The sequence below is a fragment of the Neofelis nebulosa genome, chromosome 12, assembly GCF_028018385.1.
Source record: "Neofelis nebulosa isolate mNeoNeb1 chromosome 12, mNeoNeb1.pri, whole genome shotgun sequence".
NCBI lineage: Eukaryota > Metazoa > Chordata > Mammalia > Carnivora > Felidae > Neofelis > Neofelis nebulosa.
Window position 1 is genome coordinate 31408143 of NC_080793.1, and position 22244 is coordinate 31430386.

The 22244-nt window shown below is 40.1% G+C and overlaps 2 protein-coding genes across 5 annotated transcripts in view; both read left to right on the top strand.

Moving 5' to 3' along the window:
- Window positions 1-2889: 2889 nt before the first annotated feature.
- BAAT (bile acid-CoA:amino acid N-acyltransferase) lies at window positions 2890-21322 on the top strand. Of its 2 annotated transcripts, XM_058694743.1 has the most exons (5): window positions 2890-3075; window positions 8345-8482; window positions 12778-13294; window positions 16606-16808; window positions 20180-21322. In XM_058694743.1, the coding sequence occupies exons 3-5, from the start codon at window positions 12829-12831 to the stop codon at window positions 20774-20776; spliced, it is 1266 nt and encodes a 421-aa protein (XP_058550726.1). In that variant the 5' UTR covers window positions 2890-3075; window positions 8345-8482; window positions 12778-12828; the 3' UTR covers window positions 20777-21322. The 2 variants fall into 2 exon arrangements, with proteins under 2 accessions (XP_058550726.1, XP_058550725.1); XM_058694742.1 differs by lacking the exon at window positions 2890-3075 and having other exon boundaries at window positions 7927-8482.
- LOC131491590 (acyl-coenzyme A amino acid N-acyltransferase 2-like) overlaps window positions 16708-22244 on the top strand; it is a 28659-nt gene continuing 23122 nt past the window's right edge. Inside the window, exon 1 of one of the 3 annotated variants that reach the window (XM_058694741.1) lies at window positions 16708-16808. Coding sequence is in view for 1 of the 3 variants with exons in the window: in XM_058694738.1 (XP_058550721.1) it covers window positions 20283-20314 (32 nt within the window). In the remaining 2 variants the exon portion in view is untranslated. Of the gene's footprint in view, window positions 16809-20179; window positions 20315-22244 lie in introns of those variants that run through there. The other 2 variants (XM_058694740.1, XM_058694738.1) reach the window with 2 other exon arrangements.

A 22244-nucleotide genomic window follows, 5' to 3' on the forward strand; every position in this document is an offset into this window, starting at 1 on the left:
TACTGCTCAGATAATCACTTAATATACTAGTACATTTTTAAATGAAAATAAACTTTTCTCCTGTATTTTAAAATTTACTGTGACATTGTCCCCCTGCTCCCTTCACTCTATGAGTGTTTCTACATTTTAAAAGTCCTTAATAAATTTGATTAATAATGCATTATTCCATAACTGGATGTTAAGTACAGTAGTCCCTTCTTAACCTTGGGGAGATGCATTTCAAGCCATCCAGTGGATGCCTGAAACCCTGTATAGTACTGAACCCTATATATACTATATTTTTTCCTATGCATACAGACCTATGATAGCTTAATTTATAATTAGGCACAGTAAGAGATTAACAATGACTAATAATAAAATAGAACAATTATAACAATATGTTGTAATAAATGTTATGTGAAGGTGGTCTCTGATGGTATCTTATTGTACTCACCCTTCTTGTGTTGATGTGAAATGATAAAATGCCTATGTGATGAGATGAAGTGAGGTGAATGATCTAGGTGTTGTAATGTAGCATTAGGCTATTATTGACCTGATTTACATCAGAAGGAGGCTTATCTACTTGGAGACTGGGGATGACTGCAGGTAACTCAAACTGTGGAAGGTGAAACTGTAGCTAAGGGGTAGGGGTGGGAGGACTACTGGAATTATTCAACCAATATTCTATTACTGGATAATTAAATTATTGCCAGTTTTTTGCTTTTATTCTTATCTATTTGTTTTAATCTGGCTTTTTTATAGTTGAGTATTGGTCTGCCATAAAACTCCCTTTTACTCAGAAATGGAAATCATTCCACTGTAAATTTCTTGACTCTGAACCTAGGAATGGGCAACTTGGTCCTGCTTCCGTGTGTGTGTGTGTGTGTGTGTGTGTGTGTGTGTGTGTGTGTGTCTGTTTTAATAAATATTTGTTAATCTCAAGTCATCCTTTTGGCAATATTTTTTTTTTAATTTTTTTTTTTTTTAACGTTTATTTATTTTTGAGACAGAGAGAGACAGAGCATGAACGGGGGAGGGGCAGAGAGAGAGGGAGACACAGAATGGGAAGCAGGCTCCAGGCTCTGAGCCATCAGCCCAGAGCCCGAAGCGGGGCTCGAACTCACGGACCTTGAGGTTGTGACCTGAGCTGAAGTCGGATGCTCAACCAACTGAGCCACCCAGGCGCCCCGGCAATATTTTTTTTTATGTAAGCTCTACACCTAACATGGAGCTTGAACTTAACCCCAAGATCAAAAGTCACACTCTACTGACTAAGCCAGCCAGGCCCTCCTGTCCTACTTCTTCATTTGTAATCCATTAACGTGTGTTCTTGTGTATCTTAAAGTATAAAGTGACAAGTACCTTGAACTCAGTCATACCTGCACATACCTGAGCTTTATCTTATCTGCAGTTACTTTTCTATATCATTTTTATTAGTTTATTTCACAGTGCAAAAGTTCTCAAGTTTTTACTTGAATGATTTCTAAGTTGTCAAAGTAGTTGGCATAAAGTTTTTATAATATTCTTTTATTTTCCTTTTAATGTCTATTGGATCTGCAATGATAAGCCCTCTTTCACTTTGGTATTTGTTATTTTATTCTTTTTATTTGACCAGTCGGGCTTGTAGTTTATCAATTTTGTCTGTCTTCTCAAAGAACTAAATTTGTCTTTGTTAATTTCTTTCTGTTGTTTATTTTCCATTTCATTGATAATATGCTTTTCTTATTTCCTTTCTTATATTTACTTTGGGTTTACTTTCCTCTTTTTTTCTAGCTTTTTGAGGTAGACTTGGGTCATTGATTTTAGAACTTCTTTTCCAGTATAAGTCACTAAGGTGATAAATTTCACTTTTTAGCTTTAGCTTCATCCTACAAATATTTTCATTTTACTTCCATTATCATTCAGTTTAAAATATTTTCTAATTTCTGACTTCTTCCTTGACCTGTGGATAATTAGAAGTGTGTTTGATTTTCAAATATTTGGGAACAAATAAGAAATAACATATTCTGGATTATTTTATTGCTTTCTAATTTAATTCCATTGTGGTCTAAAAAAGTACTCTCTGATTTCAGCATTTTTGAATTTGTTAAGATTAATTTTATGGTGCAGTGTATGGTTTATCTTGTTAAATATATCATGTGGGCTTAGTGTTCTATAAATAGCAATTAGGTCAAGGTCATTGATAGCATTGTTTAAATTTATGCCTTAACTGATTTTTGCCAAGTTATTCTATCAATTGCTGAGAAAGGAATGTTAAAATTTTTAACCATGATTATGGAATTGTTTATTTCTTGCTTTAATTCTGTCTCAAATTTTGCCTCATATATTTTGAAATCTTTTATTAGGATTTATGATTTTTATGAATTTGCCATTTATTTTTATTTTTTATTTTTTTTAATATATGAAATTTATTGTCAAATTGGTTTCCATACAACACCCAGTGCTCATCCTAAAAGGTGCCCTCCTCAATGCCCATCACCCACCCTCCCCTCCCTCCCACCCCCCATCAACCCTCAGTTTGTTCTCAGTTTTTAAGAGTCTCTTATGCTTTGGCTCTCTCCCACTCTAACCTCTTTTTTTTTTTTTTTTCCTTCCCCTCCCCCATGGGTTTCTGTTACGTTTCTCAGGATCCACATAAGAGTGAAACCATATGGTATCTGTCTTTCTCTGTATGGCTTATTTCACTTAGCATCACACTCTCCAGTTCCATCCACGTTGCTACAAGAGGCCATATTTCATTCTTTCTCATTGCCACATAGTATTCCATTGTGTATATAAACCACAATTTCTTTATCCATTCATCAGTTGATGGACATTTAGGCTCTTTCCATAATTTGGCTATTGTTGAGAGTGCTGCTATAAACATTGGGGTACAAGTGCCCCTATGCACCATTTATTTTTTTAAGCTTATTTATTTTGTGGGAGAAAGAGTGAGAGAGAGTGCACATGCCAGCAGGGGAGGGGCAGAGAGAGAGGAAGAAGAGAATCCGAGCAGTTCTGACAGCAGGGAGACTGATGCAGGGCTCAATCTCATGAACTATGGTATCATGACCGGAGCCAAAGCCAAGAGGACACTCAACTGACTGAGTCACCCAGGTGCCCCAAACTTGTCATTATTATTACTTTTTATTTTTAATTTTTTTTTTTAACATTTATTTATTTTTGAGACACAGAGAGACAGAGCATGAACGGGGGAGGGGCAGAGAGAGAGGGAGACACAGAATCGGAAGCAGGCTCCAGGCTCTGAGCCATCAGCCCAGAGCCCGACGCGGGGCTCAAACTCACGGACTGTCAGATCGTGACCTGAGCTGAAGTCGGATGCTCAACTGACTGAGCCACCCAGGTGCCCTTATTATTTTTTTCTTTTTTAAAAAAAAACGTTTATTTATTTCGAGAGAGAAAGAAAGAGAATCCCAAGCAGGCTCCAGGCTGCTAGTACAGAGCCTGACACAGGGCTCAATCCCACGAATGGTGAGATCATGACCTGAGCCACAATCAAGAGTCTGATGCTTAACCAACTGAGCCACCCAGTGCCCCATTATTTTTCATCTCTGATAATACTCTTGATATTGAAATCTACTTAATCCGACATTAATATAGCCACTTTGGGTTTCTTATGCTTACTGTTGCATGGTATATTATTTTTCATCCATTTACTTGCAGTTTATCAATGTGAACTACACTGATAATTTTTCACCACAATCCTGACTCTTTTGGTAATCTCTTCTTTGCTTTTGTTTAAAAATTTACTCTAAAAGTATGTTATATAATTTTTAACATACATAAATTTATGATTAATCTATGTATATTCATTTATGATTGGCATCTAACACTCAATATTATGTTTGTGATGTTCACCTAGGTTTTTGAATATAGTTATGTCTTATTTTTATTGCTTTTATTTAATTTTTTAAAAATATTTATTTTTGAGAGAGAGAAAGAGAGACCGAATGTGAGAGTGGCAGAGAGAGAGGGAGACACAGAGTCCAAAGCAGATTCCAGGCCCCCAGCTGTCAGCACAGAGCCTGACATGGGGCTCGAACCCACAAACCATGAGATCATGACCTGAGCTGAAGTCTGATGCTTAACTGACTGAGCCACCCAAGTGCCCCCACTGCTTAATAATTTTTAATCAATTTTATGTGTAGTATAAGTCTACTGCAAGTTAGCAGCCTGTGTTTTCAAGTGTTTCATGGAGTTTTTGGCTGATCAGAAGTCCTTACAATTAAGGAAGATGAATTTACTAATAGTTTCTTTAAGTTCATACTTTTATTTTTTTTAACGTTTATTTATTTATTTTTGTGAGAGAGAGATAGAGAGTGAGTGGGGGAGAGGCAGAGAGAAAGGAAGACAGAAGATCCGAAGCAGACTCCACACTGTCAGCACAGAACCCAGAGCCCAACAGCAGGCTCGAACCCATGAACTGTGAGATCATGACCTGAGCCAAAACCAAGAGTAGGATGCTTAACTGGCTGAGCCACCCAGGTGCCCTTAAACTCATACTTTTAAAGTGCTCTGTCTGTCACCTCAAATAAATAAATAAGGGCTCAATGATTTAATAGTGCTTTTATTTTCTTATCATGTAAAATCCCACTATGTCGTAGACCCTGGGTCTGGAGTTCTCTCTTGTCCAGCAAGAGAGCATCTGCAGAATTGAAATGCAAGAGAGGCTAATGTCCGAGAGGAGATGAGCCCTGAGTAAGGTCCTTGCTCCATCTTTATTAGGATCAGAAGGCTTGCAAGCATGATGGATGTGCACAAAGAGACAATGAAACCGTGAACGTTAACTCATGGGCATGGGGAAAAGGGGGCTTTGAAGATATGCAGTGTTAGCAGTTTGGGTCAATACAAAACAAAATCCTGGAGCTAGGTGAAAGGTTTTTTACAGCAGACATGAGGCACCACCTCTGTTTACCTAAACTGGCCTGGGTAAAGATAAGAGGCACCACCTCTGTTTACCTGGCCTAGGTAAAGAAAGACAGAGCATGCTACCTCAGGGTCAAAAAGACACCTTTCTTTTGCTAATTAGCTCCACTCTGGGCAACTTTGCCCTGCCCTGTCTAAAGTCCTGTTTTCCTTTTTGTTTTTTTTGTCCTTCCTTCCTATGAAAGCAGCTTTCTGCTATTGTACTAAGTTGGGGGGCATTTCTTCCCTGAATACCTAATCTTGTTTACCTCATTTTGGATGCTTCCATCCTGAGATTTCCTATTCCTATACCTTTGTCCTATACTGGGAGACTTTGCCCTGTTTACCTAATCTTGTTTACCCAAACTTAAGTGTGTTTATCCTGTGGCTTTCTAATTCTTTATGCCTTGTTAACCTATGGTGGAAATTCAGGGAATTCCTAACCTTATTTCCCACACACTAATGCTCCATTCTATAGCATTAAGTAGGCTCTCGAGCTCCTATGAATTAGTTCAGGAGGGGGAGGTAATGACTGGGAGATTTGGTGTTGCCCACATTCCAAAAGCAGAAATTGTGGGCCCAAGAACAAGTATTTTGTTGCCTGTTACTGTGGCCACATTTGCAATTCTCAGTCTTTGGTAGTAAGTCAAAGTCCTTGACTTCTTTATTTATAGAGCAAAGGTATGGCCAAACGGTGCCAATGAAGGTCAAGCAATTTGTTTATGACAAAAATTAATAAAATATGTGAGTAAAATGTAGGTGCTATTCCTAAGAGGGAGAGTTTTAGAAAGCATAGAGAATGAAAAAGGGGAAAGTAGGAGGAGACTGGGTTCAATACGTTTTAAAAGTTAATAGGAAACTAGAGCAAACAGTGGGCCATAAGCCGGTGCTTCTCTTGTATTAGTTTGGTCAGATTACAAAGATGTATTTGGGGTTTTGATTAACAAGAACTCTAGGGAGTGCCATTCTTCCTTTAGGGATGGAAAGGGAGGCTCAAGAGGAAAAAGTCAGGTACTTTGGTTTGTAATCAGGGCTCTCTCTTCTGGGCTAGTTGGACATGGATTAAAGTCTCAGGTCTTGAGTGAGTCATAAAATTAGATTCTTACTTTCAGTGTTTGGAATTTGGCAGTTCATGTGGACAAATAGTCTTTTTTCATTTTGTAATCTCAGCGAGCTTTGGAGTTCAAAGAGTGCTCAGATAAGGGTATGTCTTATCTGTTGGATTTTGTTTAGAAAGGATATCGATAGGAACTTGTGATTATGAAGATATCAAGCCAGAATTTATATTTCTGAGGGAGAATGACAGGCTGTCTGAAATTATTTAACTTTTCTTTATTCAGTCTTCCCCCATATCTCCATTAATATTTCTCCCTGTTTTTAAAGACAACTTCCTAGAATAGTATAGAAGAAACGCTCTTAGTTTGGGCTTTTGAATTGTGGTCCCATTTTTATATTGTTTGAAGGATGATTTTCTTTTCTTGTATTTTTAAGTTTGTTTATTTATTTTGAGAGAGAGAATGATAGAGCACATATGAAGGGGAGGAGGAGCAGAGAGAGAGAGAGAGAGAGAGAGAGAGAGAGAGAGAGAGGGAGAGAGAAAATCCCAAGCAGGCTCCATGCCCAGCGCAGAGCCTGATGTGGGGCTGACATTAAAAGAAACTCATCCTGGGGCGCCTGGGTGGCGCAGTCGGTTAAGCGTCCGACTTCAGCCAGGTCACGATCTCGCGGTCCATGAGTTCGAGCCCCGCGTCAGGCTCTGGGCTGATGGCTCGGAGCCTGGAGCCTGTTTCCGATTCTGTGTCTCCCTCTCTCTCTGCCCCTCCCCCATTCATGCTCTGTCTCTCTCTGTCCCAAAAATAAATAAAAAATGTTGAAAAAAAAAAATTAAAAAAAAAAAAAAAAAAAAAAAAGAAACTCATCCTGGGGCACCTGAGTGGCTCAGTTGGTTAAGTGTCTGACTCTTGATTTCAGCTCAGGTCATGATCTCACGGTTCGTGGGTTCAAGCCCCGTGTCAGGCTCTGCACTGACATTGCGGAGCCTGCGTGGAATTCTCTCTCTTCCTCTTTCTCTGCCCCATCTGAAGATCACACACACACCCACACTGTCTCAAAATAAATGAAACAAAAAACAAAACAACAACAACAAAAAAACAACCCAGACTGTCGTGTTAGCAGATACTGTCAATACCTTGCCTGTATATACTTCCCCTAGTGGCATTAGTGCACAGGCCTGACTCACAACATCAGACCTTGGATTCCTCTGCCTGATAGTTTTATTGGGCCTCCAGAGTCAGCTTTACCTCTCAGCATGGCAGGCTGGAAGTGGTGGGAAATTAAGGCTTTTTCCTCCCTTACCACTCAGCCCTTAGCTAACCATTTATTGGATACTTCCCATTGCCCCTCTGCATTCCTGTTTCCTGGAACCCCCTCAAAATACACTACTTGCTTTGAGTTCTTACCTCAAGGTAGGCTTCTCGAGCAACCCAAGATAGGACAAAAGCAAACTACTTGACCCTTCCTTTAACCACCACCCTATTTCTCTTCTTATTCTCGAATAATTAAGCTATCATATTTATTCTTCAACCCTGCTCTTACCAGGTTCTGCTGTCACATGTTACTGGCCTCCTCTCTCTAGAATTGCACAAGGATTTACATGGTATAGCCAACAGCGATTTCAGAACTTGGCTTGCTTGAAGTATCAACTGACGATAAATAATCTTTCCTTTAGCCTCCTCAACCCCGCTGATCTGTAACTCTTAAGGATTTAAACTTACACAGTTGTGGAGGTTGGTTTAGCAGTCTCTGAAAAGTTGTCTTTGCAACTGATGACTGATCTCACTGAACCCTGTCCTGATTCCCAACCCACAGAATATATGAGCATAATCACTATCGTATGCCTTTAAATTTTGGGGTTTACTACACAGCCATAGTAAATGAAACATCTGTTTCTTTTGGGGTTACTTAAATGTGTGTGTGTGTGTGTGTGTGTGTGTGAGAGAGAGAGAGAGAGAGAGAGAGAGAGAGAGAGAGAGAGAGAGACTCTATAGAATACAATATGTACCTGAGGAGTCTAGCTCCTAGTTAAAAACCTATGTATGATTTTCCAGAACTGACCATAGGCAATTACAAAGGCTTTAGCTGGCAGGCATCATGGGAGAAAGCTCTCCTTCCAGCACCAGTTTTGGGGTACAGTCAGTGCATGGCAGCCTCTTGAAAACGTTGGAGTCAAGGACTTAAGCCACTCAGCAGTTACTGGTCTCCATAGTCATTAGTCACTCAGGCCCATCATGTTCTCGTATTTGCCTTCCCTGCCCATTGTAGATCTCTTTACATCAGGCCTGTTCAGGGTCCAAATTCTTGTCAAGGTGTGTCTGCTGAGGTTTCTTTATGCAAGGAGGAGGAATACTTGAAAACATTTCTTTTCACTGTGATTCAGCACCTAGCTCTTTTCTACTTCTAGCCCTTCCCCTCACTCTCTCCTGACCTCAGAACTGCTGGATCCTTTGGAGCTCCCTCGACAACCCACCCCCACTTCTGGCTGAGCCACCAACTTCAGACCATCAAGCCTCGTCTTGCCCAGGCATTTTCTCCCATCACAGTAAGTGATTAAAGGCTTCACTGTTGTTTTTGGCTTGTTGCTTTAATCAGCTACTCTGACACATAGCCACTCAGCTTTCTCTATCTCCCTGAGCTCAGCTGAGCTCCTAACAGTACCTTTAAGTAATTATAGTCAGCCTGCAAATAATCTTGTATTGCTCGAAAAATAGCAGGTAATATATAATAATCTTACAACAGTTTAATTCTATTTACCCCATTCCCACCTTTGTGTCATTATATTTTATTTCAGTGTATTCTGTAAACCCCACAAGACATTGTTATTATTTTTATTTTATATAGTCTCTTAATTGCATTTAAATACACACACACACACACATATATATGTGTGTATGCATATTAAAGATGTTTTTAAATGGGCTTCTATAATTACCATTTTTGTGGTCTTCATCCTTTCCCACAGATCTGGTTGTCCATCTGGTCCAATTTCCCTCCAACAACTCAGCATTTCTTATAATGTCAGTCCACGACAGACATAATGTCTCCCATTTCCCCACCTCCTGGAAATGTCTTTATTTTGCCTTCATTTTTGAAGTGTATTTTTGCTAGCTAGAGAATTTTGGAGTTTTTATGTTTTCTTTTAGGCATTTAAATTTTTTTTTTTTTTTCTTCAACGTTTTTTATTTATTTTTGGGACAGAGAGAGACAGAGCATGAACGGGGGAGGGTCAGAGAGAGGGAGACACAGAATCTGAAACAGGCTCCAGGCTCTGAGCGGTCAGCACAGAGCCCGACGCTGGGCTGGAACTCATAGACAACGAGATCATGACCTGAGCCGAAGTCGGCCGCTTAACCGACTGAGCCACCCAGGCGCCCCTCTCTGGCTGCTTTTAATATTTGCTTTTTATATTTTATTATCATTAGTTTAACTAATGATAATAGGCAATGCTGCAGTTGTGGTGTTCTTAGTGTTTGTCCTCCTTCTGGTTTGCTGAGTTTCTTGTAATTGTGGCAAGATATTTTTCAACAATTTTGGGAAAATTTCAGTCATTATTTATTTTCTTAAAGTTTCTTCATTTGAGAGGGCAGGGGGCAGGGAGGGACGCAGGAGGGGCAGAGAGAGAGGGAGAGTGAGAATCCCAAGCAGGCTCTGCATGGTCAGAGCAGAGCCCGACCGCGGGGCTCTGTCCCACGCAGTAACCATGAGATCACGGTCTGAGCCAAAATCAAGAGTCGGTTGCTCGAACCAGTCTCTTCTCATGGTCCTGGGGCAGCTCTTTCTGTCTTTCTGCCCAAGGGTCCTGTCCGTGTGCTTTAATAAAATCATCTTTTTGCAAAAAAGAGTCGGATGCTCAACCAACTTAGCCACATAAGTGCCTCTCCATTATTATTTTTTAAAACATCTTTTCTGTGCCTTTCTCTCCCCTGTCTTTCTGAGGCACCAATTACACACATATTAGAATCTGATATTGTTCCACACGTCTCAAGTGCTCTGTTTTTCTTTTATACCCTTTTTTCTTTGTTGCAATTTAGTTTGGTCCTTTACTCTGCTGTTGTTTTCTAGTCTTCTATGAAGTCTATCTAGCAATTCTTCATTTTTATTCTTGTATTTTTTATTTCTAGCTTTTCCATTTGGTTCTTCTCTACAACTTTCATGCCCAGATGAAATTCTCAAATATTTTGTCTGCCTTTTCTACTTGATCCTTTAGCATTTTTATCATAGTTATTTTTTTTAACTAAGCTTTTAATTTTGAGGTAATGGTAGATTTACCACATATGTAAGAAATAATACAGAGAGAACACATGTACCCTTTACCCAGCTTTCCCTAATGGTAAAATCTTGCAAAACTGTAGTACAGTGTCACAAGGATATTGACCTTGATACAATCAGGATACAGAATATTCCTCTGAACACAAGGATCCTTCATGGTGTCCTTTTATAGACATCTCCTCCCAACCCAATCCTTGAACCTTGGCAACGCGCTACCACTAATCTGTTCTCCATTTCTCTAACTTTGTCGTTTCAAAGGGCACCTGGGTGGCTCAGTCGGTTGAGTGTCTGACTCTTGATTTTAGCTCAGGTCATGATCCCAGGGTTGTGGGATCAGGCCCTGCATCAGACTCCATGCTGAGCATGGAGTCTGCTTATGATTCTTTCTCTCTCTCTCTCTCTCTCCCTCTGTCCCTCTCCTCCACTTGCTCTCTCTCTAAAAACAAACGAATAAGCAAACAAATAAATAACTTTGTCATTTCAAGAATGTTATATAAATGGAATCATACAATATGTAATCATTTGGGAGTGGCATAATTCTCTTGTGATTCCTCCCAGTTATTGTATTTATCAGTAATTCGATTGTTTTCCTGAATAGCATTCTATTGTAGTCGGTTCAAAGTTCCTGCGTGATAAATCCACTGTCTTGACTATTTCTGTGCCCTTTCCTACTGATTGTTTGCTCTCATCATGAATATGGGTTGATTTTGTTGCTTCTGTTGCACCTTGTAATTTTTTTTTTTTTTTTATTATACCCCAGATATCTCATATAAAAGAAAAGACTAGGGGCACCTGGGTGACTCAGTCGGTTGAGCGACCGACTTTGGCTCAGGTCATGACCTCACGGTTTGTGGGTTTGAGCCCTGCATTGGGCTCTGTGCTGACAGCTCAGAGCCTGGAGACTGCTTTGGATTCTGTGTCTTCTTTTCTCTCTGCCCCTCCCCACTCACGCTCTGTCTCTCTCTCAAAAATAAATAAACATTAAAAAAAAGAAAAAAGAGTAGACTAAGTCATATTTACCTCAAGAAAAGAGCAAAGCCCTGTTCTGTCAGAATGGTAGAATTAGGGGCTGACCTGTAGTCGAGCTGGATCTGGGCTTTGTCTCAGCTTTATCTGATTCAGCATACTCCTGGCTTCAGATAGTTTGGGATATGAAATTAGGCTCTTCTCATCAGAAGAAACTGGTGCCTAACCATTGCTGAACTTCTGGAGATATCTTTGGCTTTTGTGGCCAGGTTGCTAGCTTTTCTAACTGTAGGATATTTCCCTCTGATTTATAATTCTTCTGGAAGGAGGGTCACTAAGGACATTTCTTTGCTCTGCAGTCCCAGTCCTGGCTTTCTGAGCCTGGGGAAATCTCTCTATTTTGCTATTCTTCCCTATCTTTTGGAAGTTAGCTGCCTTGCTTCTTCCGAAGGCCTGCAGACAGATTTCTCTTGGCTCATGTCTCTGCTCCCATTCTTTGATGTATTGTCCTAGAGCACATGGCCAGGTCCTAAAGAGTTGGCACTTGGAGAAAGACTCTGGCTGGAGTTTCTCAGGATTCGAATCTATCAAACCAGCCCACACACATCCATTATACTTTCTCCTTATTTTTGATTTCTCCTTATTTTTTTGATGGGCGTTTCTTTTTTGCTGCTTTGTCATAGATAAAAGTCACTCTGTAGAAGAGAAAGTTTTCTCTTTCCTATGATGAGTTTGTTACTCACTAGAGTTTAATTTGTTTAGATTCCTGACAATCTAATGAGATTTAAAAATTTTTTTTAATTGATTTTGTTTTTATACAGATAATTTTAGGTTATTAGAATGGGAATAATGGTCATTTTTGTGGCTTTCTTCACACTAACCAAAGGAGAGAGGCATTCCTTAATTTTTAAGATGGAAGTTAGAAAAAGCCCAGCAAATGTTTGGGTGTCTGAAGGGCTGGTCAGTGCCTGGTTTTGCTTAGGACTGGGTAACTAACTTCAGAGTTAATCCTAACTCTGAAGCCAGGAATGTTTTTTCTTTAGGGAATACATATGTCAGCCTCCTTGCTCTTCCCAAAGATTTTATTTTCATACTTTTGAGAAGATTTGTCTGTTTTTTTTAATACTCTGTTAGACATGAATTCTTAGATGCCAGGCATTCTGTCTGCAGGATTTGGGAAGGGGATTAGTAGTGAAGTCACCAGTTCCATATATATATATATATAGATATTTACCAAGCCCCCCTTTTCAACTGCACATCTCACTCTTATCCTCCGCTGCATCTAATTTTCCAAGGGTTCTGGTGGCCGATTGCGATATCTTCCTTGGATATGTTGATACCATTCATGCATATTTTGGCTGCTGCTTCCTCCACCCTGGTTCATAATGATTATAAAACTTATCGACTTGTTTTATGTATTCTATAAGTTCGTTGAAAGCTCTCAGGTATCTAATACTTGAAGATTATATCAGTATATTTGCTAAACAACTGGAGGGTTAGAGCTGAATCCCAAGCAGCCTGATTTCTGCTCCAGTTCACCTCTCATTAACCTTATCGCTGTCTTATTTCATTATCCCTTTTTTTTTTTTTTTTTATATCCAGGCTTTACTCAAAGCATTACTTGAAGAATCTTCAAGGTGCCACATTGTAACAATGATTCAGCTGACAGCTACCCCTGCAAGCACGCTCATTGATGAGCCAGTGCACATCCGAGCTACAGGCCTGTGTCCCTCTCAGATAGTGATTTTTCAGGCAACACTAGAAGATGAAAAGGGGAACCTGTTTCATTCTCAAGCCTACTATAAGGCCAGTGAAGTTGGTGAGGTAGACCTGGATCATGCTCCTTCACTTGGAGGTGACTATATAGGAGTCCACCCCATGGGTCTCTTCTGGTCCCTGAAACCTGAAAAATTTTTAACTAAATTGATGAAAAGAGATGTGATGACTAGCCCCTTCCTGGTCCAGATAAAACTTTATGATTCAAATTTACCATTAGCCCAGATTGCCACCACTGATCCAAAAGTCAGCGTGACTTTGGAGAGGTGGTACAGAGCACCTGGTGTCACACGGATCCAAGTTCAAGAAGGCCACCTTCGGGGAGCCCTCTTTCTCCCTCCTGGTGAGTAGAATTAACCTGGTACTGTCATCCTCGTGTTTCCTCTTTTGAATGCCTCATCCTTCTAGAGGTTTAACTTGGATATGGATAGTACATAGTGTAATCCTTGCCAGCCATAGAATCAGGGTTAATTCTGGGCCAGAACAAGAATATGGTGATGCCCCATTCCAACTCAAGTTTGATCTCAACAATTCTGGAGCTTTTCTAAGGATATGACTACATGGAGTTTATGAAGTCCCTGCATTATGGGTTTCCCATAGCTTTGGATTCATGTGAAATCCTTCTATATTGAAGCCTGACTATCTGAAGACCCCTATCCTGATATCATGGAACTGTATCCCAGCTTCTCTTGGGGGTTTTGTCCTGTCTGAGTTTCAGTTTAGGCATGGGTCATCGCATGCAATAAGCTGATGATATTATGGACTGAAATACTGCAACAAATATAGAGGATGCAAAGAAACTTTATATTCTCTAGTTCCATAAATATTTCATATTTATACAGTATTCCACAAATCTGCAGAAAATACAACATGCTTCTTAATGGCTATACAACTTACCAGAATACACATAGTTTCTCACAGTGATCTCCACATATCAGTAAGTGGTTCAAAACATCTACTGGTACATTTATCAGGGTTTATTGTGGGACTGAATGAAGCAAAGTTAGTTTTCCAGAAGTTGCTCATGGCAGGTCCAGGTTTCAGGAGTGTCTGAGGCCCCCTTCTGCAGACACATGATTTGATCTGGGACACAGCCATCGTATTGCCAGGATGTATGCCTCTCTCTCTGCTTTTAAAAACATAATCACAGAGTGCCTGGGTGCCCCAGTCAGTCAAGCATCCCAGTTTGGCTCAGTGATCTCACAGTTCATGAGTTTGAGTCCCCATTGAGCAGCGTGGAACCCCCTTCAGATCCTCTGTCTCCCTCTCTCTTTGCCCCTCCCCTGCTCTCTCTCTCTCTCTCTCTCTCTCTCTGTCTCTCAAAAATAAACATTAAAAAAATAAAAACATAATCACTTAGTAGAACTGAGATGGATTGAGGAAGCTTGAAGTGGTAGAAGTGGTTTCCAACAGCATAGAGTTATAGATGACGTAGAAGGAATAAAAACTTCCCTTTGCAAAGTCATCATGACCCATTTGGTTGTTTGGACAAATTTCAATATGTTTACACCCAGTAATTAGCATATAGGCAAGATTATTGTGTGTGGGGATCAGTGAGTGTCACAAACGTCTGTGCTTCTATTATTCCACTTCAATGAAACATTTAATATTGGTGCAGGCCTCCCACGTTGGGATGATGTGTTGGTTTAGAGGGTGCTATTTGTGAATCCTCTTGGACACCGCACGTGCTCGTGTCCTCCTTGTTCTGTGGGGGCCAAAAGAGAATGAGTCAGGTCTCAAAGTGGTTCTCAACTATGACATTCTTCCAGGATAAGAGGCTCAGTACTCTTTTTTTATAATGGTTTTAGGAGTAGAATTTAGTGATTCATCACTTGCATATAATACCCAGTGCTCATCCCAACAAGTGTCTTCCTTAGTGCCCCTTACCCATTTAGTCCATGCCCCCACCCAACACCCCTCCAGCGACCCTCAGTTTGTTCTCTGTATGTAAGAGTCTCTTATGGTTTGTCTCCCTCTCTGTTTTTATTTTGTTTTTCCTTCCCTTCCCCTATGTTTGTGTGTTTTATTTCTTAAATTCCGCATTTGAGTGAAATTATAGGATATGTCTTTTTCTGACTGATTTATTTCACATAGCGTAATACACTCTAGTTCCATCCACATTGTTGCAAATGGCAAGATTTCATTCTTTTTGATCGCCAAGTGATATTCCATTGTATATGTATATCACACCTTCTTTATCCATTCATCATTCGAGAGACGTTTGGGCTTTTTCCATACTTTGGGTATTGTTGATAGTGCTGCTATAAACATTGGGTGCATGTGCCCCTTCGAATCAACATTTTTGTATCCTTTGGATAAATACCTAATAGTGCAGTTGCTGGGTTGAAGGTAGTTCTATTTTTAATTAACAAAAAAATTTTTTAATGTTTATTTATTTTTGAGGGGTGGGGGGAAGGGCAGAGAGAGAAAGGAAGACACAGAATCCAAAGCAGGCTCCAGGCTCTGAGCTGTCAGCACAGAGCCTGACGCGGGGCTCAAACTCATGGACTGTGAGATCATGACCTAAGCCAAAGTCGGACGCTTAACCAACTTGAGCCACCCAGGCACCCTAACAAGTGGTATATTTTAAAGCCAAGATATACTTAGTATCATTTTATTTGTTCTCTCAACATAAGGAAACACAGCAATGTTTTCTTTTGAAAATTCCCAATATTCCTTTAAATCAAGTCACTTGTTTCTTTTTTTTTAAATATTTTTTATTTTTAAGTAGTCTCTACACCCACCATGGGGTTTGAACTCACAACCCCAAGATCAAGAGTCGCACACTCTATCAACTGAGCCAGCCAGGCATCCCCAAGTCACTCTTTTCAAATGTGGATGGGACCAGTCTTCCTTAGCTAAAATCACTTCCACAAGAATAGAATGCCCCCAGTAGCGCATCATAAATATTTTTTTCAGTGTGTGAACCTTGCTTTATTTAGGAAACAAGTTGCCTACACAGAGAGTGAGTATAGAATGATACTCTGAGCACCTCTACTTTTTGCCATGTGTTAAGCTGCAGTGAATAAACAGTGTTACTGCATGAAAGCCCTCGTCATTTACATCTGCTTGGGTGTAGTCAGACTAATGTAACAGAGCAGTGTTAAGTCAGGATTATAGCTAATAATCATTTCAATTCACTTTTTGGAGTCATATACTTTTGAAGCCTTTTTTTTTTTTTTTTTTTTGAGTCATATATACTTTAAGAACCCAATTAAATCCATAGAGGCTTTCATTGGTAACATGCACATATAAACATATATTTTGCGTGTAATCTCAGGACCTTCACTGGTGTCCTAAAGCCTAATTGTGTACCTCTTCATAGATTAAAAAGCCCTTGCCTAATTTCAATGGCTTTCTTTACTCAGTACTATAGAAATGAGCCACTATGAGTCCCCAGTAGTCCTTGGCTACAGAGATGAAGCATATCAGTGAACAGGTTTCCCAATCAAGCTTCCTGATATTGTGTTCCATTAGTGTATTCAATCAGCTTTAATTCTGTCCCAGATAGGAGCCTGAAAATTTAGGGATTCCATTGAAAATTTATATGTCATTTCCACGATTTGTGATGCATTTCTTTGTGTTGTCGTATTTTTCTTCCTTTTTCCTTCCCTTCCTTCATATCCAGTTCTGTTTTGTTTTGTTCTTTTTCAGGAGAGGGCCGTTTCCCAGGGGTAATTGACTTGTTTGCTGATATTGGTGGGCTGATTGAATACCGAGCCAGTCTCCTGGCCAGTCATGGCTTTGCTGCGTTGGCCTTGGCCTACTGTGACTATGAAGATCTGCCTTTACACCCAGAAAAAATAGAGTTAGAATATTTTGAAGAAGCTGTCAACTTTCTCCTGAGACATCCGAAGGTAATTTTTGCCTTTTCTTTCAGTTCCTGTTTTTAAATAACTATAACACTCTGTGACCCTTTAACTTCCAAGTGTGATTCTATATACATACCCATATTATTCACATGATTTCTTTCACACCCAATGTCTTCTGCTCAGAAAGACAAAATGGGAAGTTAGCCTGTGTCCATGATGGAATCAAAATGCAATGGCTTTAGATTCAGACAGAAATGGCTTGCCTTTCTGGCTCCATCCTATCTGGTTGTGGGAATCTGGGCGAGCTACTAACATGCTCTAATTCTCAGTTTCTTCATCTATTAAATACTATGGCAGTGGTGCTATTTTGTAAGGCTCTTGTGAGAATTATCTAAGGGGATAATACAAGCAAAGTGCTCACTAGAGTCACTGGCAATACTACACCCTCAATAAATGTAATTATTATTATCATCACCTCTCTGATAATTATTTAATCACCAGACTTCACCAGAAAGATAGTCTGTCTTTCTTGAGGACTGAGTCTGCATTTTTAGCTATTTGAGAGGCCTTAAAAATAATGCTATAGGGGCGCCTGGGTGGCGCAGTCGGTTGAGCGGCCGACTTCAGCCAGGTCACAATCTCGCGGTCCGTGAGTTCGAGCCCCGCGTCGGGCTCTGTGCTGACAGCTCGGAGCCTGGAGCCTGTTTCCGATTCTGTGTCTACCTCTCTCTCTGCCCCTCCCCCGTTCATGCTCTGTCTCTCTCTGTCCCAAAAATAAATAAAAAACGTTGAAAAAAAAATTAAAAAAAAAATAATGCTATAGTTCTTTCTAGTCTATACCTTCTTTAAATTTTAAAATGTGATTTGCTGCTACTGTAGGGTTGCTGCATGTTAGCCCTTGCTAATTGCTAATGTTTTTATCTTTTTTTTTTAATGTTTATTTATTTTTGAGAGAGAGACAGAGTACGAGGGGGAGGGGCAGAGAGAGAGGGAGACACAAAATTCAAAGCAGGCTCTAGGCTCCAAGCTGCCAGCACAAGAGCCCAACGTGGGGCTCAAACTCAGATCGTGAGATCATGACCTGAGCCGAAGTCAGCTGCTTAACTGACTGAGCCACCCAGGTGCCCCAGCTAATATTTTTTTCTTAAAAAGAATTGATCTAAGTAAAATTAAGTCTCTGTACCACATCCTATTTCATATCAGGATCACCAAAATATGATTAGAATTGTAGTAATTAGATGGGCAATGGTCACTGACAATCTATTGATGCTTTGAATTTTTACTTTTTATTTTATCTTAATTATTTTTAAGGTTTATTTATTTTTGAGAGAGAGAGAGAGAGAGAGAGAGAGACAGAGCATGAGCATGAGCATGAGCAGGGGAAGGGCAGAGAGAGGAGGAGACACAGAGCCTGAAGCAGGCTCCAGGCTCTGAGCTGTCAGCACAGAGCCCGACGTGGGGCTTGAACTCACAAACTGTTAGATCATGACCTGAGCTCAAGTTGGATACTTAACCAACTGAGCCACCCAGGTGCCCCAATGCATTGAATTTTTAAAAAGCTATTTTTGATGCATATAATGGAGTTGTCCTTGAGCTATCAAATAGGCAATGTTACTGTGCTGAGTTTCTGCTTAACTTAGTTGAGAGATGAAGAGGCTGTGTGATTCGGTTTTTCACTTTCTTAGCCTGATTCCTCTTATACTTGCTGCATGACTTCTTTATCAGTAATCTTACCAATGTCACCTAGTCAATGACTAAGCGAGACCTGGAAACCAGATTTCTTTCCTAGGCTGTTGGTACTTGCACTAAACCTGCTTCATTCTGTCTCTTCTGTGGGAGGATAGACCACAGATCTTTCAAGTCCTTGTAGGTCTTATTTCTCCATCTGTTGATTTTAAGCATCCTAAAATCCCTAATCCCAAATGCGGTGGCAGAAATTGTAACGAGAGTTAGTGTTCTGCCAAAAGGCTGCAGATAGCTGTGTCATTTTGTTATACCATGTTGTTCATGCATGTTATACTTCCTTTTACTTTGTCTTCCCTGGCCAGATCTTTTCTGGGTTCTCATCTCTCATTGCAGTGATGTGACTCTATATCTTTTATATTAAGACCTAGAACTTCAGAGCTTGAGAGCTCTTTTTAATTCAAAAGGAGATGATTCACGTCACCCCACTTAATATGCAGGGTAGGATCTTAGGTAGAATGTACTGGCCTTACAAGAGAGCCTGAAAACGTAGATAGAAAACGGGACTAGGTTCAGATCCATCAGAACTTATCCCTTGGGACTGGATACATGCCCCTCAAAATAAGAAGAGAATGGCTCCTGTTAGTGAGCCTATACACAGCATAGAATACCATTCCTTCTTGTTTGTTCCCATTTTTAAAAATTAATTCATTTATCTTGAGAGAAAGAGAACAGGGTAGGGGCAGAGAGAGAGGGAAAGAGAGAGAATCCCAAGCAGGCTCTGCACTGTCAGCATGGAGCCTGATGTGTGGCTCACTGCGGGGCTTGATCCCTTGAACCATGAGATCATGACCTGAGCTGAAATCAAGAGTCAGTCACTTAACTGACTGAGCAACTTGGGTGCCCCAACTCAAATTTTTTAAATATAAAAACCCAATTCATAGCCTATTTCCTTTGAGAATCTTTCTCTGATCCTGCCTTTATTCCCTGATAATCCGGGTTGGCAGCCTTGCTTATGCATTCTTATATTGCAGAATTTGTAAGTTACTCTAATTGTCTGTTTTTGCCCTCCTGTCTCTCCACCTGGTAGTGAGTTCCTTGATGGTAAGAGATGATTTGTGCCTTTTTCCCCTCAGTGTCCCCCAGTGGTTAGTACAGGGTGGACGATCTAAAAATGCCTGCTTGGTGACTGACCAGGGAAGAGGAAGCTGAGCCAAGCCTCCTTCATGAAACCTTTCTCCAAAGGAGAAACCTTCTATGGAAACCACAGCAGATGTAGAATCCTCTGTTCGTGTTTCAATGCTCTATTTTACTAATTTTACCTTTTTTCCTCAGTCTTTTCCTACAGAGTGCCTTTCCTATGACCTTTAGAGACCCCAGTATTGATACAACAAAGTTTACCAATCAGCTATACCTTGACTCATACTATTCACAATAGTTATGTGCCCTTTTCTTATTTTCCCTACTACATTGGTATTTCTTTAGGGCATTTTAAACTCAGCACCTAACACCATGCTGAATTCATAGTATTTAATTTGGAAAGCCTGACATATTCTTGAAGGAGTATTTCCTTTGAACATACATTACATATTTCAGAACTCTAGAACTGGGCATGTAGGTGGGATTAGTCCTTGCTTGATTCCGATTGGCCATTCAAGTTCTTTGGTTGTTTGAGATGGTAGGGTTTTGCTAAATGGTGGATAAAATCAATGTGTCATTTTCATTATTTTTAGGTCGTTGGCCCAGGCATTGGGATAGTTTCCATAAGCAAAGGAGCAGAGATTGGACTCTCCATGGCTATTCACCTAAAACAGGTCATAGCCACCGTGCTTATTAATGGACCCAACTTTGTATTTAGCACTCCACAGGTATATCGCGGTCAAATTAGTCAGCCCTTGTCCTTCTCCCCACAGTTAGTATCTATCAATGCCTTAGGGTTAGCACAGTTCCAGTATTGTTTTGAGGAAGCTAGAAGTAAAGCCAGTGAGACCTTTTTTCTCCCCATTGAAAAGGCCCAGGGACATTTCCTCTTCATTGTGGGAGAAGATGATAAGAGTATCAACAGCAAAGCATATGCTGAGCAAGCCACAGAACAGTTGAGGAGAAATGGGAAGGACAATTGGACCCTGCTCTCTTACCCTGGGGCAGGCCACATGTTAGAGCCTCCCTATTCCCCACTGTGCTGTGCCTCACAGCTCTCCAAACTCCACCTGTTCATGCAGTGGGGAGGAGAGGTGACCCTGCATGCAGCTGCACAGGAGCATTCTTGGAAGGAGATCCAGAAGTTTCTCAAGAAGCATCTCATTCCAGTTGTGACCAGTCAACTCTGAGAAGAGAAAATGTTCCTGAGAAATAGAGAAGCAATATCAGACCTTCACTTGATTTTCATGGAACAATGTCTTTGACCTCTTATTGCGGGAGGTTATAATAAGAGAAAGCAAGAGGATGGCAATGGTCATGTCTTGACTTGGAAAGGGAAAAATGGTTCCCACTTAATCCAGCATCATACACAGAGGATTTTCTATTTTGAAACATAAATTTAGGGCTCTACCTGCCCTAAAATTTTCCAGTTTATAATTATAATAGCAATTCTCTGGAGGAAGAAAGTTACCAAAATGAACTACAGAATCCCGTTTTATAAAACAGACGTGTGTAGAATCAGGTGCTCATATTTGCCGATTTCTTAAAATTCAAATTAAATATGTTTAGATTTCTCATTGAAAATATGCTCATGGCTCATGGTTACATCATTGTCACTGAAAAACTAGAGCATTATTTTAAGGCAATATGGAAGCTGATACGGAGGTAACATGATTGAGTCGGTCTACAATCAATTCAACAAATGCTAATAAAATGAAATAATTTTTGTGTCTAAACATACAGCATTTTAAGAAAGAAACAATCTGAGATTCACAGAATTGCATTTTAGGAAAGGAGCCATGAGGGTGTGGATTGTGTACCATAGGGGCTGGCAAACTGTTTCTATGAAGTACTAGATACCAAATATTTTTGGCTTTGTGGGCCATACATAAAGTCTCTGTCACTATTACTGGGTTCTTCCATTAAAGCACAAAGGCAGCACAGGCTGTAATGAATGACTGTGGCTCTGTTCCAATTAAATTTTCTTTATGGACACTGACATTTGCATTTCATATAATTTTAACATGTCACACAATAGTAATTTTCTTTTCATTTTTTCCCGAGTATCTACAACTGTAAAAGCCATTCTTAGCTTCTGGGCAGCAGAAAAACTGGCTGTGGGCTGGATTTGGCTCACAGGGCACAGTTTGATGACCCCGGGTTTAGAACAATCCAGATTACTTTGTCCAAGTACACATTCTCTAAGGGGCAAGTCACCATCCAAATATTCCTGAGCTACTAAATTGCAATGGATGGATGTGAAAGGTGATTAGTAGATAATCAAGTGAAGATAAACCAGCAAAAACATATTTGAATGATTTTGTAGGTGTGATGGGGGGAGCCAGTGAGGAATTAGAATAGAAGTCACATGGGGACACTTCATTGTATCTGCCTAAACTCTTTTTCTTTTATTTGATGTCTGATATTCCCTATGTTGGGCATAAAATTATTCCATTCAGTATGACTGAGGCTACTAGCCTCTCCTTTCTCATTCAGATAAGTTTTCACATCTCCCAGACCTAGTCAATTAGAATACGTCACTCCTTTGGCTATAATAATCGTGTAATTGCAATGGCTAATATCTCCTGTGCTATATGCTATCTAACAACTATATATGTTAGATGTTATATGCATTAGTTGTATATGCCATATGCTATA

Bases quoted from the DNA above. Each gene is read 5' to 3' on its own strand.
- BAAT (XM_058694743.1), top strand. From the start codon at position 12,829: ATGATTCAGCTGACAGCTACCCCTGCAAGCACGCTCATTGATGAGCCA. The intron at 13,295-16,605 runs GTGAGTAGAATT...GTTCTTTTTCAG, and splicing joins AGCCCTCTTTCTCCCTCCTG to GAGAGGGCCGTTTCCCAGGG. The intron at 16,809-20,179 runs GTAATTTTTGCC...CATTATTTTTAG, and splicing joins TTCTCCTGAGACATCCGAAG to GTCGTTGGCCCAGGCATTGG.